Source organism: Oncorhynchus nerka, unplaced genomic scaffold (assembly GCF_034236695.1).
Source record: "Oncorhynchus nerka isolate Pitt River unplaced genomic scaffold, Oner_Uvic_2.0 unplaced_scaffold_1511, whole genome shotgun sequence".
NCBI lineage: Eukaryota > Metazoa > Chordata > Actinopteri > Salmoniformes > Salmonidae > Oncorhynchus > Oncorhynchus nerka.
This window is the reverse complement of record NW_027039812.1, coordinates 56,956-70,493: the sequence shown is the minus strand read 5'-3', so window position 1 is coordinate 70,493 and position 13,538 is coordinate 56,956. Positions and strand designations below refer to the sequence as shown.

General features: G+C 44.9%; 1 protein-coding gene across 1 annotated transcript; it reads right to left on the bottom strand.

Annotated features, from left to right (window-relative positions):
- Positions 1–428: 428 nt before the first annotated feature.
- Positions 429–11,480, bottom strand: LOC115117696 (splicing factor U2AF 35 kDa subunit). Its single transcript, XM_065015337.1, has 8 exons — positions 11,375–11,480; positions 10,670–10,757; positions 6,427–6,493; positions 4,568–4,617; positions 2,646–2,744; positions 2,318–2,451; positions 1,611–1,703; positions 429–776 (listed from the first exon to the last, which is right to left on the bottom strand). The coding sequence occupies exons 1-8, from the start codon at positions 11,416–11,418 to the stop codon at positions 617–619; spliced, it is 735 nt and encodes a 244-aa protein (XP_064871409.1). The 5' UTR covers positions 11,419–11,480; the 3' UTR covers positions 429–616.
- Between the last annotated feature and the right edge of the window lie 2,058 nt (positions 11,481–13,538).

Below are 13,538 nucleotides of genomic sequence, written 5' to 3'. Positions count from 1 at the left end.
GGTTCGAGCCCAGGTTGGGGCGAGGAGAGAGGGACGGAAGGAAGCTATACATCTAGGTCTCAGAGCGAGTGACATCACCGACTGAAACACTGTTAGCGCGCACCACCGCTAACTAGCCAGCCATTTCACATCGGCCACACTTGCATACATTACATTCAAACGTGTGATAAATGCAGAGGGATTTCTTAAGCTCATTTCCTATACCAGGGCTCTCTAACACTGTTCCTGGAGCGCTACCATCCTCTGGGTTGATAAGCTGTTAGTTAGAACTGGAGTTGGAGCGAAAACCTTACAGGAGGGTATCGCTCCAGGAACATGGTTCGAGAGCCCTGGACCATGCAGTAAACCCTTTCACCCAGTCTTATCCCTGATAGATTGTAACTCCAACCAACTGCAGCAATGAAGACTGAATGAGGACACAGCAGAGAATCACTACAAAGTCTGTTTTATTGAGAAAGCAACGGAAGCTTGTATTTGTGTCTTTAAAAAAAGGGATAAAAGAAATGAAATTAACGAGGATTCCAACATGTTACACACATTTCTCATCACGGGAGAGAGAGGTAGGAGGAGGGGGACAAGGGGTTGGAAGAGGGGGATAATTAGGTCTTGGCTCATCTTAAAACCTTCCAGAACGTTCCCGGTCCCTGGACCTCCGTTTCTCGCGGTCTCGTCCGCCACCTCTTCCACCATCGCCACCACGGCCACGGTCTCGGGAGCGAGAACGCCTTTCCCGGGATCGCGAGCGAGAGCGGTGTCCTCCTCCTCCTCCTCCTTTGCTAGAAAGGGAGAAATAAAATGCTTGAACCACAGCACACAACTTAACCAGCCTAGAGAATACTCAAAAACCTCAACTAAAAATGAGGCTTTTACTTTAGTCAACTACACAAGTACCAGTGGTGGGGAAAAGTACCCAATTGTCATACTTGAGTTAAAGTAAAAGATACCTTAATAGAAAATGACTCAAGTAAAAGTGAAAGCCACACAGCAAAATCCTACTTGAGTAAGAGTCTAAAAGTATTTGGTTTTAAATATAATTATCAAAAGTAAATGTAAATTGCTAAAATATACATAAGTATCAAAAGTAAACGTATAAATCATTTCAAATTCCTTATATTAAGCAAACCAGACTGCACGTTTTAAAAAAATTTTTTTTACATTTACAAATAGACAGGGGCACACCAACACTCGGGCATCATTTACAAACAAAGCATTTGTGTTTAGTGAGTCCGCCAGATCACATGCAGTAGGAATGACCTGGGATGTTCTCTTTGCGTGATTTAGACAACTTTCCCGTCCTGTTAAGCATTAAAAACGGAACGAGTACCTTTCGGTGTCAAGGAAAATATCATGAGAAAAATAGTACATAATTTTCTTTAGGAATGTGGTGTAGTAAAAGATAAAGCAATCAAATACACAAATAGTAAAGTACAGATACCCCCAAAAAACGACTTAAGTAGTACTTTAAAGTATTTTTTACTTAAGTACTTTACACCACTGCCAAGTACAGTATTGGATGCTTCACCATTCAATCCCATGAAACAGTCAAAAGTTGACCGTGACACAGAACAAGGTCTTCCTGGAATATAAACATTCCTTAGAATGTGTCCTACCCTTTTCTGCGGCGTCCATACAGGTCCCGACGGAGTTCCCTGGAGATTGGTTTCAGGTGCATGAAGTTGCAGAAGCCTCCTCTGGTGCACTCTCTATGGATGGTAGGCAAGCAGAGGGTTAATACTGTTACCGCGTGTGAGAAAAGCTTTTCCAATCTCCACCTGTATCCACTGACTCACTTTTACCACCATACATGCCAAAGCAGAGGCCTAGCTAGCTACATGTATCTCTCCTGCTGGAGTTAGCCAAACAGTTCAACTGTAGCCTTTAAGCACCATCCCAAATGACACCCTATATAGTGCACTACTTTGACCAGGGCCCATAGGGAATAGGATGCCATTTCCCAACACAGCCTGAGTTAATATAGTTATATGCTGCAGGGAAACAAGACTACATTCTTCCTGTCGGATAAGAGGTGGCAACTTAAGCCTCAAGCCAAGGGTGTATTCATTTGGAAGAAAATGGAACAGGGAGGATTCTGAATTTGTCCAATAGAAACTCTAGTTTTCGGGTGTAAAACGTTTTCCATTTGGTGTAAAATGGTTTACGTTGAAAATAGTTTTAGGACTACTGATTACATGGTGGAACTGTAAAAATATGGTGGAATGCAGTGGTGAAACAAGGCGTCTGGTTACTGTTGCAGGTACACCGACTGTCACACACAGCAATGTATAGACATTCATCAGAAAGAGAGATCGACACTGACCCCATCTCATACTGCCGACAGCAGGCTTCCCTGAAGTCAGTGACGGGGGAGAGCTCTGAGTGGACAGGCTGACCGTTGAACCAGCGGTTGTTCAGGTCCATCACCGCTTTCTCCGCATCCTCTTCCCGACGGAACTATACACACAGAGAGAGAGAGGAGAGGCCATGTTTTAGACAGATTTATGCTCCGATGAAGGTCGATGAACCCAAAGACGAGCTACTATAAAAACAGGACTTTCTCCTGTTTCTCCAGACAGATTAACGCAATCACACTGAAGATGGATGCAGGGAGAATTTAACATGGCTGACATGGGATCTCTGACCCTCACCTTCACATAGACGTTGCCGACCAGGTGGTCGCCAAGGTTGTCACACACGTTCATCTCCTCCACCTCTCCGTACTTCTCCTCCATCTCTGTGAAGACTTCCTGTAGGGGTTAGGGTCAGAAGATGGGGTTAGGGTCATGTGTGACAAAACAATCACTGATTGATAAGTAAAGCAGCACCATGGAGACCCACTTTAAAAGATCCACTAAGAACTACACTGAACAAAAATATAGAAATGCAACATGCAACAATTTCAAAGATTTTACTGAGATACAGTTCACATAAGGAAATCAGTCATTGAAATAAATTCATTAGGCCCTAATCTATGGATTTCACATGACTGGGAATACAGATATGCATCTGTTGGTCACAGATACCTTAAAAAGAAAAGTAGGGCGTGGATCAGAAAACCAGTCAGTATCTGGTGTGAACACCATTTGCCTCATGCAGCGCGACACATCTCCTTCGCATATAGTTGATCACGCTGTTAATTATGGCCTGAGGAATGTTGATCCACTCCTCGTCAATGACTGTGCAAAGTTTCTGGATATTGGCGGGAACTGGAACACGCTGTCGTACACGTCGATCCAGAGCATCCCAAACATGCTGAACGGGTGACATGTCTGGTGAGTATGCAAACCATGGAAGAACTGGGACACTGTCAGTTTCCAGGAATTGTGTACAGCTTCTTGTGACATTGGGTAGTGCATTATGCTGAAACACGAGGTGATGGCGGTGGATGAATGGCACGACAATGGGCCTCAGGATCTTATCACGTATCGCTGTGTATTCAAATTGCCATGGATAAAATGCAATTGTGTTAGTAGTCTGTAGCTTATGTCTGCCCATACCATAGGGAACACTTTTCACAACGCTGACATCAGCAAACCGCTCGCCCACATGACCTCATACACGCGGTCTGCGATTGGACGTACTGCCAAATTCTCTAAAACGATATTAGTGGTGGCTAATGAGAGATTAACATTCAATTATATGGCAACAGCTCTGGTGGACATCTTCTGCAGTCAGCATGCCAACTGCACACTCCCTCAACTTGAGACATCTGTGGCATTGTGTTGAGTGACAAAACTGCACATTTTAGAGTGGCCTTTTGTCACCAGCACAAGGTGCACCTGTGTAATGATCGTGCTGTTTAATCAGCTTGTTGATATGCCACACCAGTCAGGCGGATGCATTATCTTGGCAAAGGAGAGAACGACAGATTTGTACCTTGTCAGCTCGGGGGTTTGAACTTGCAACCTTCCGGTTACTAGTCCAACGCTCTAACCACTAGGCTACCCTGCCACCCCATTTAGAGATCCAATGAATAACTAGATCCTTTTATCATTAGCCTTTATCTAGAGACCCAATGAATAACTAGATCCTTGTATCATTAGCCTTTATCTAGAGACCCACTAGTCTAGACTCTTTTCTTTAAGTGCGTTCTAAGTAGCGGTAGTAAACAACAGTCTGCTCTTGGAAACGACACCAACATGAATCTATTAATACTCTAGGACAGGTCATCACCGCAGGTCAAACCAATGACACAATGCACTGACAGGCCCTGTTTGAGAGCATATGGGTAAATTGTGACCGAGTAATCTACAAATATTATTGAGTAGTTATTTATGAAGGCGATTTGTACATCAGTTACGTCTCGCCTTCAAAGTCAGCTGCAATGTGGAACATACTCATGGTTTCTACATGGCTGACAAGACTCACTGAGGGTCTTCTCCATTACCCAACTACATATCATCTACTGTACAAATACTGCCCCTTTCACATCAGTGAACAGGGACAATATTGGCACAGCAGTATTGATCCTGTTGTGAAAAGTACATGGGAGGTTGATACGGTGCACAACGGGCAGGTTTGGCAGAGATGAGGGGAAACATCACAAGTATCTCGTGCCGAGGTCACTCACCTCAAAGAACTCGTCATAGTGCTCTTGCATTTCCACATCGCTGACGGCACCTAAAACCATGAACAAATAACCAGTCAGAAAGCAGCTAGGCGGAGGCAGAGTCACTAAGCATCTGCATCCGTGCAATATCACATCCAACGACTTACGAGAATATATAGACAACATACCAAGCTGAACCATGAAACTAACATACAAGTTAACTTTGTGTACGTTTCACACATGTCCCATAGCCACCATTTTAACTCCCTGTTAATTCATCCCCCTTGGAAATCCCCAGATAAACATTACAATGGTGCAACAGCTTAGTAAATCAGGCCAGTGATCTATTAGATTTGTATCAAAAAAAAAAAGAAAAAAAGATTTGTATCAATTAAGCCAATTTCATGTATACGTTAAGATGACACCACTTTGGAACAACAACCTTAATGACAGTGTCTCAGCACCAGCCAGCTCCAATGACAGCGTTTGAGAACACTGGCAGTGGAGCTGGCTGGTGCTGAAAATGAGTCCCAACGAAGCTAGTATGAAAGTGGAGCTGGCTGGTGCTGAAAATGAGTCCCAACGAAGCTAGTATGAAAGTGGAGCTGGCTGGTGCTGAAAACAAGTCCCAACGAAGCTAGTATGAAAGTGGAGCTGGCTGGTGCTGAAAACGAGTCCCAACGAAGCTAGTATGAAAGTGGAGCTGGCTGGTGCTGAAAACGAGTCCCAACGAAGCTAGTATGAAAGTGGAGCTGGCTGGTGCTGAAAACGAGTCCGAACGAAGCTAGTATGAGCAAGAAATGCATGCAAACTAGTCAATTTTAAAAGTTGAAAGTCTAGAAATATACAGAAACATTCACTGCATTTCAGGAGTATTTTACTCATAACGTTCAACCTGAAGGACAGGACAGACGGCTCCCCATTTCTCCCTTGCCTGTGGTCTTGGTATTAAACTGAATGACCCTCATGCAAGAAGCAATATAATGGCTAGGTAAATATGTAGCTGATATCTTGCCAGTCAAGAGGGGGTCTGTGAGAATGGTATGCTTTTCAGAGCTATTGATCAAGTGACATGTCTGGCCTTCTCCATGACGCAAACACTACTTCATCATTTATATTTCGCATAAGCAACAGCATTATTGTGTGCCATGGGGAAAGCTATCCACACTGAGCCCATCACACCAGGCTCACATCAGTGATGCCTCCAGGGATGACAGTGTACATGTCTGGATTCAGCGAATAGGAATATAATAGCGTCTGGGTGTTGTCTGGGCACATTGAATTCAGGTCCAGGCTACTAAAAACAAACTAAATGTTTCCCAGGAAAAAAAAAATCGAAAGTATTGTTACTGTTTCCTGGCAAATGGGGGTGTTTCAGTGTAGGTAGGTGTACACCAGATAACTATAATATAATGGAGGTGTTGTAGTGTAGGTAGGTAGGTGTACACCAGATAACAGTATAATATAATGGAGGTGTTGTTGTAGTGTAGGTAGGTGTACACCAGATAACAGTATAATATAATGGAGGTGTTGTTGTAGTGTAGGTAGGTAGGTGTACACCAGATAACAGTATAATATAATGGAGGTGTTGTTGTAGTGTAGGTAGGTAGATAACAGTATAATATAATGGAGGTGTTGTTGTACACCAGATAACAGTATAATATAATGGAGGTGTTGTTGTAGTGTAGGTAGGTAGGTGTACACCAGATAACAGTATAATATAATGGAGGTGTTGTTGTAGTGTAGGTAGGTAGGTGTACACCAGATAACAGTATAATATAATGGAGGTGTTGTTGTAGTGTAGGTAGGTGTACACCAGATAACTATAATATAATGAGCAGTCCATGCCGCAGGGCCTTGCAAATGTAGGGGGAACTTACAGCGTATACCATCGGCAGACTGGGCAGTGTTTTGAGGGTTACGGTAAATGTTCAACAGGGCAATGGTCTGAAATACAAAACGTACATTTTTGTGATACATGTCAAGCAGTAATGAGGTTTTGGGGGAAGAAAGTTCAATTAGATAAAGTATCATGCTCCTTACAACAGGCCCTGAAGAGAACACACTGGGTCAGCTAATACTTCCTCAATGGACACATTTGAAGCCATAACTAGCTTCATTAGTCCCCTCTATGAAACTCTGCTCTGAACCATAGAGTGCATGGTGTGATCTGAAATGCTGAAAGAGAAGGTAACGGTGTGTCTCCTGACCACAGACGTCTCTGCCAGGACTTCACAGGAGGCTGCAATCACAAGGAACTCAGAACGAATCAAAGTAATGCCAGTTAAAAAGAGACATTACTGACAAGTGTTACTGGAAAAGTAGGACTCTGGTATATTCATGTGTTGATCATTCAATCCAACACATTTTCCCAAAGGAAATAGCTGTTTGTGAATAGGCCACAGTACAAAAGTCATCTAAGCAAGCACATGTGAAGCCATCTCTGGGCTATGGCGGGAGGGAGGTGTTTGGCTAGTTCTGAGGTCCTTGTTTGGAAAGTCAGTCATCAGAAGAGAACAGAACCGTAGCCCAGACAGTCTCCTGAGAGAGTCCACAGCCATACCTACCGGTGTGAGAGGAAAGGCGTCAGCTCTAGTAAGACAGGGCTCAACACTGGGTACTGCTCACACAGTGGATGGTTGCAACTAGGTCTACCAAATTATAAGACTTGTACTCAAGGTAGTTTGGGATATAAATGGGTCAATATAGCCTATAGCATTATGGAATATGTTATTTTTTGAGTGGCTGAGAGATTGTGTATAAGAGGGCAAAGACTAAGGCAGAGGAAACAGAAATATTTGACGATACAAAAGAGATTGAGGAGCATCCTGTTTATTGATCTGATAGTGGTTTGCCATTCGGGATGGGGACTGGGAGGAGCAGTTACAGTAGCCGAAGTGTGAGAGGTACTGTAATGTTGGGTTCCCTGCTAACAGAGGTGAGGCAGTCCCTCACAGCTCGGCTGCTATGTGACCTACATATGGGGAGAAGGAGGAGGAGGGGGGGGGTTCTGAACCCCTGAGGCTAACAGATCTTTGGACTTACAGCGAGAGGCGTCGGCCGTCTGTGCACTGTTTTGGGGGTTACGGTAGATGTTTTGAATCAAGATGGTCTGCCGGGATGACAAGAATACAAGAGATAAATCATTAAATTTGTGTAAATTCCAAATGAGTCTAGGTCCCTGATTACTGACGTGAATACGCCATTGTGTTTACTGAGTCGAATCTCTCCTTAGAATCTATGGGCTGTATTTCAGAGAAGTTGGGGTAGAGGACAGAATGTGAACGGAGCGAGCTCAATTTGACTGGAGCGTGCAGCGAGTTTCCAAAAGCTGGAGCGTCAGCCTTCTTGCCCGATTCCAATAGCGCTCACTTCCCGAGCTCAGGGCATGCCCAGCCCAGCATGCATTTGTAGTTTACCTGTGTGCTGCTATAGCCCCTTGCTTTAGCTACTGCCATCAAGTATGCTACTTATTTGCATAATAATTTTTTTTATAATAATCAAGGTGACTTACAAAGACGAGAAGGACCAAGAGAGACTGCAGTGATGTAGTGTCCACAACTAAATAATAATTTTGGTGGCTTCCCGGGTCTAAGGCACTGCATCGCTGTGATGTGGAGTCACTACAGCCTGGGGTTCGATCTCAGGCTGTGTCAGAACCGGCCGTATCTGGGAGTCCCATATGGTGGCGTACAATTGGCCCAGCGTCATCTGGGTTAGGGGAGGGTTTGGCCGGGGGGGCTTTACTTGGCTCATCGTGCTCGTGACTCGTGGCAGGCCAGGCGCCTGCAGGCTGACTTCGGTCATCAGTTGAACGGGGGTTCCTCCAACAAATTGGTGCGCCTGGCTTCCGTGTTAAGCGAGCGGGTGTGAAAAAGCATGGCTTGGCGGGTCATGTTTCGGAGGATGCACGACTCGACCTTCACCTCTCCCGAGCTCGTTGGGGAGTGGCAGCAACGAGACAAAATAGAGAACACGAAATCAGGGACAAAAAGGGGGCAAAAAAAATTACACCCAAAAAAATAATCATTTTGGAATCTGAAAGAAATCCCGAAAGCATGACGGGGAACTTACTACGTGCACATGCTAACAGAAAGGAACGAGGTGGGCAGCTAGCTAAGAGTGTTATTGTAGCAAAGTATTTATAAACTAAGTTTTGTTAATTTTGGTTCTATTATCTATACAATATGCCATAATTGATTTGGGCTCAATAGGTCTGGCATATGACCTCTTTCAAGGAGCTTTCAATTTTTATAGGATTATTTGTTAAATTGTGATTTAAACGAATGGAGCGGCTGTTTTTTCCCTTCTGTGTCTGCAGAGCGTTTTTTTTAGCGGAGCAATCGGAAAGGACGTGGATCTCCGCGCAAGCACCACTCCATGAGCGGGATTTCTGACCGGCTCAACTCCGCCCACATGCTCTGGTAGAGGAGGATCATCCAATCAGTCTACTGATAGAAAGCTTTGTTTTGTTTCTCATGGTTCGCATAGGGCCAAGCACAACTATCCTGAGTTGGGAGACCTAGGGTTAGGTCAGATTGAGTCTTTCGATATGAAGTGGCTGAGCTGTTTAATGAAGCACAAGGACGGGAGAATTGAGCTGCCACCGTATCTATCAAATGTCTACCAAAGAGTCAGGCAAGCCGTCTATAGGAGGGGAGCAGGTTGGCCTCATGTCCATGTGAGCATAGTCAAAAGACCCAGGTTGGAGGAAAATATAAACCATTCAGGATAACACTACTTCATTTCATCAAGGTTGTGCCATCTGCCATTGCATCATGCATACCATAATCAGCGTTAGCCTACCAGTGGCTAGGGTGACCACATATCCCGGATTGTGCAGGACACTCCCACATTTAAATTAAATTAAAACACCACTAATTTACAAAAAAGTTAGACGTCTGTATTTAAGTCAGATTTCCTATTCATTTGATGAGAATTGACATTTTTAACCGTCTCTTTTGTAGTCCTGTTGCACTTTTGACAAGATATATTATAAGGCCGTGGTCCTGGTAACGTTGAACACTTCTCCAATCGTTGAGGATCTCTGATATTCTGCACAGCGCAAGACGAGACTAAGGCCAATGTCATATTGTCAACCAAAATCACATGTCAAATCCTTTCGGGATTTGCTGCTGACAGTGAGTAAACTACTTACAAAAAGTGTGCTTCTGATGAATAGCTACAAGAGTAAATATTAGACTGACACAAGGTAATTTTGTAAGGCACTCCATACTCAGTTGCTCATTCAACGTAATTGCTGCTACTTCACTCAATCCCGTTTTAAATCTTCCTTCCTAACTGTATTAAATTCTCTGACAAACCAGAAATGGTTCCTTGGCCAAATATTCCCTGATTTTCATAACAGCCACACATGTGGTCTCTTTTGCGTCACCAAATTTTGTGCGAGCCCGGAAAAAGAGTAGGCTTCATGCGCTTCGATTACCGTGGTGCAGCTGCAAAATAAATGTATTCACGTTCGTGGGACAGTATAGCCTAAGTCTCGCAAAATCATCCTGTTTCCCGCATTTGGGTATTTTAAAAATGTGGTCACCCTACCAACAGCAGTTGCTTCTCTTCTGATAAATATTGACTGAGAAGCATTGACATGCTGCCAAGCCTATCCTCATCAATCATAATGCAGGTTCTCTGAAAGGCAACAAAACACAATGTTATATACACACACTTCTGTAGGTAAGCCAATCGTGGAATCTGAAATGCAAACGTGCACAGGGTTAGTGGAAACAGATCGGCAAACATTTAGGTCTACTTTACATCTGCTCAGCAACCTGTTCTTCCACATGATGCTATTGCAGTATGTACCTAGGCCCATTGGAACATGGAAGCAACATTGCACACGTGAATGGAATTAGGGCTAATTGACAACACTGCATGTTTCAGTACTTCATGAATGATTATTTCATCCTACACAAGGTTAAGTCCAATCTCCACACAAACAAGTAAACAATCAAATGTGAGTATAATCAGTAACGCGAGCTAGCTAACAAAGAAACCTAAGGAAGTCCTGATACGTTCTAGTGGGCTATATCACAAGCATCGGGCAATTGCTTGCCATAAACCCCTAGCTAGCTAAGCATATTCAAGACATAGAAGTACGCTTACCTGGCTGAAAGTTGGCTTGTTGTGCAACCTAGAGCAGCGGTCCCCATGTCTGCACGCTCCAATTTTAAAGTAGAATGAACAATTGACCCTTGAACATGGACAAGAAAGTAAACAAATTAGATGTTGATAAATGGCTAGGTAGGGTGTTCACTTTGTATAGGTTTGTTGCTGCATCTAGCTAGCTACAATGGAAAACAAAAACATGATTCGGTGTATACTTGTGCAGTAGCCAACCTAGCCACTGGAGTAGTCTCGAGACAATGCTAACGAGTTAGCTAGCTACAGTAGCACGCTAGTTAGCTGCAGATTAGCTTAGCAAACCAAACTTTGAGGTTATACTAACTAGCAAACCATTTAGCTACTGACTCGTAAAACATTTGCTACTAAATTGATCTAGAAAATAAAGACTGATTTAGCTTAGTCTGGCCGATTTGGAGGGATACTGACGCGACGCAGCACATGCCGCATTTTCAAACCAAGCCGCCGCCTCCTCCATTCAAGCAAGTTAACTAGCCTTCTACAGTATAGTCAGGAAGCTACGCTAGCTAGCCACACAAGTCTGAATGAAAAGCAACGGGTGCAGCAGCAGTCGTATTTGTAAGTAACCTGGTAGCTTTTTTGGGTTAAAACGTGCACGTTCTACAGAATAGCCATTTTATTAGCATTATTATTTCAGCAGTTTCACAAAAAGACGAAATAACCTACTTGTCTTTCTCTGTTCCGAAAATGGAGGCCAGGTACTCCGCCATCTTCGGTTTGTCAACTAAATGGTGCTCTACGTCATGTATTCGACACTTGCCGCTTTTTTGACAGAGGCAAAAGCTGTGCTCTTCGTCATTGTCGTTTGCATACGCTCTAATCTTGTCTGTTTTTTCCCCTTAATACTCTCATGGGGGCGCAATTGCATCCATTTTGATTTCATGAATAGGGCCAAAGATTATAATAACTAAAGCCCTTTCATCTGTTTTAGGTCCCTGTAGAAAATCTCTGCCTGTATGCTACGCTGAATGAAGAAGAAGAAGGAAAGAAGTTTTACTTTAAGAAGATTACTTTATTGTATAACGACCATTCATAATGTAAATTACATTTACATTACATTTACATTTAAGTCATTTAGCAGACGCTCTTATCCAGAGCGACTTACAAATTGGTGCATTCACCTTATGACCTCCAGTGGAACAGTAGTGCATCTAAATCTTTTCAGGGGGAGGGGGGGTGAGAGGGATTACTTTATCCTATCCTAGGTATTCCTTAAAGAGGTGGGGTTTCAGGTGTCTCCGGAAGGTGGTGATTGACTCCGCTGTCCTGGCGTCGTGAGGGAGTTTGTTCCACCATTGGGGGGCCAGAGCAGCGAACAGTTTTGACTGGGCTGAGCGGGAACTGTACTTCCTCAGTGGTAGGGAGGCGAGCAGGCCAGAGGTGGATGAACGCAGTGCCCTTGTTTGGGTGTAGGGCCTGATCAGAGCCTGGAGGTACTGAGGTGCCGTTCCCCTCACAGCTCCGTAGGCAAGCACCATGGTCTTGTAGCGGATGCGAGCTTCAACTGGAAGCCAGTGGAGGGAGCGGAGGAGCGGGGTGACGTGAGAGAACTTGGGAAGGTTGAACACCAGATTTCTGGATGAGTTGTAGGGGTTTAATGGCACAGGCAGGGAGCCCAGCCAAAGCGAGTTGCAGTAATCCAGACGAGAGATGACAAGTGCCTGGATTAGGACCTGCGCCGTTCCTGTGTGAGGCAGGGTCGTACTCTGGGATGTTGTAGAGCATGAACCTACAGGAACGTGCCACCGCCTTGATGTTAGTTGAGAACGACAGGGTGTTGTCCAGGATCACGCCAAGGTTCTTAGCGCTCTGGGAGGAGGACACAATGGAGTTGTCAACCGTGATGGCGAGATCATGGAATGGTCCTTCCCCGGGAGGAAGAGCAGCTCCGTCTTGCCGAGGTTCAGCTTGAGGTGGTGATCCGTCATCCACACGGATATGTCTGCCAGACATGCAGAGATGCGATTGGTCATCAGAAGGGGAAAGGAGAAGATTAATTGTGTGTCGTCTGCATAGCAATGATAGGAGAGACCATGTGAGGTTATGACAGAGCCAAGTGACTTGGTGTATAGCGAGAATAGGAGAGGGCCTAGAACAGAGCCCTGGGGGACACCAGTGGTGAGAGCACGTGGTGTGGAGACATTCTCGCCACGCCACCTGGTAGGAGCGACCTGTCAGGTAGGACGCAATCAAGCGTGGGCCGCGCTGATGCCCAACTTGGAGAGGAGGATCTGATGGTTCACAGTATCGAAGGCAGCCGATAGGTCTAGAATGAGAGCAGAGGAGGGAGAGTTAGCTTTAGCAGTGCGGAGCGCCTCCGTGATACAGAGAAGCAGTCTCAGTTGAATGACTAGTCTTGAAACCTGACTGATTTGGATCAAGAAGGTCATTCTGAGAGAGATAGCGGGAGAGCTGGCCAAGGACGGCACGTTCAAGAGTTTTGGAGAGAAAAGAAAGAAGGGATACTGGTCTGTAGTTGTTGACATCGGAGGGATCGAGTGTAGGTTTTTTTTCAGAAGGGGTGCAACTCTCGCTCTCTTGAAGACGGAAGGGACGTAGCCAGCGGTCAGGGATGAGTTGATGAGCGAGGTGAGGTAAGGGAGGAGGTCTCCGGAAATGGTCTGGAGAAGAAGGAGGGGATAGGGTCAAGCGGGCAGGTTGTAGGGGCGGCCGGCCGTCACAAGACGCGAGATTTCATCTGGAGAGAGGGGAGAAAGAGGTCAGAGCACAGGGTAGGGCAGTGTGAGCAGAACCAGCAGTGTCGTTTGACTTAGCGGATGTCGTCGACCTTCTTTTCAAAATGGTTGACGAAGTCATCTGCAGAGAGGAG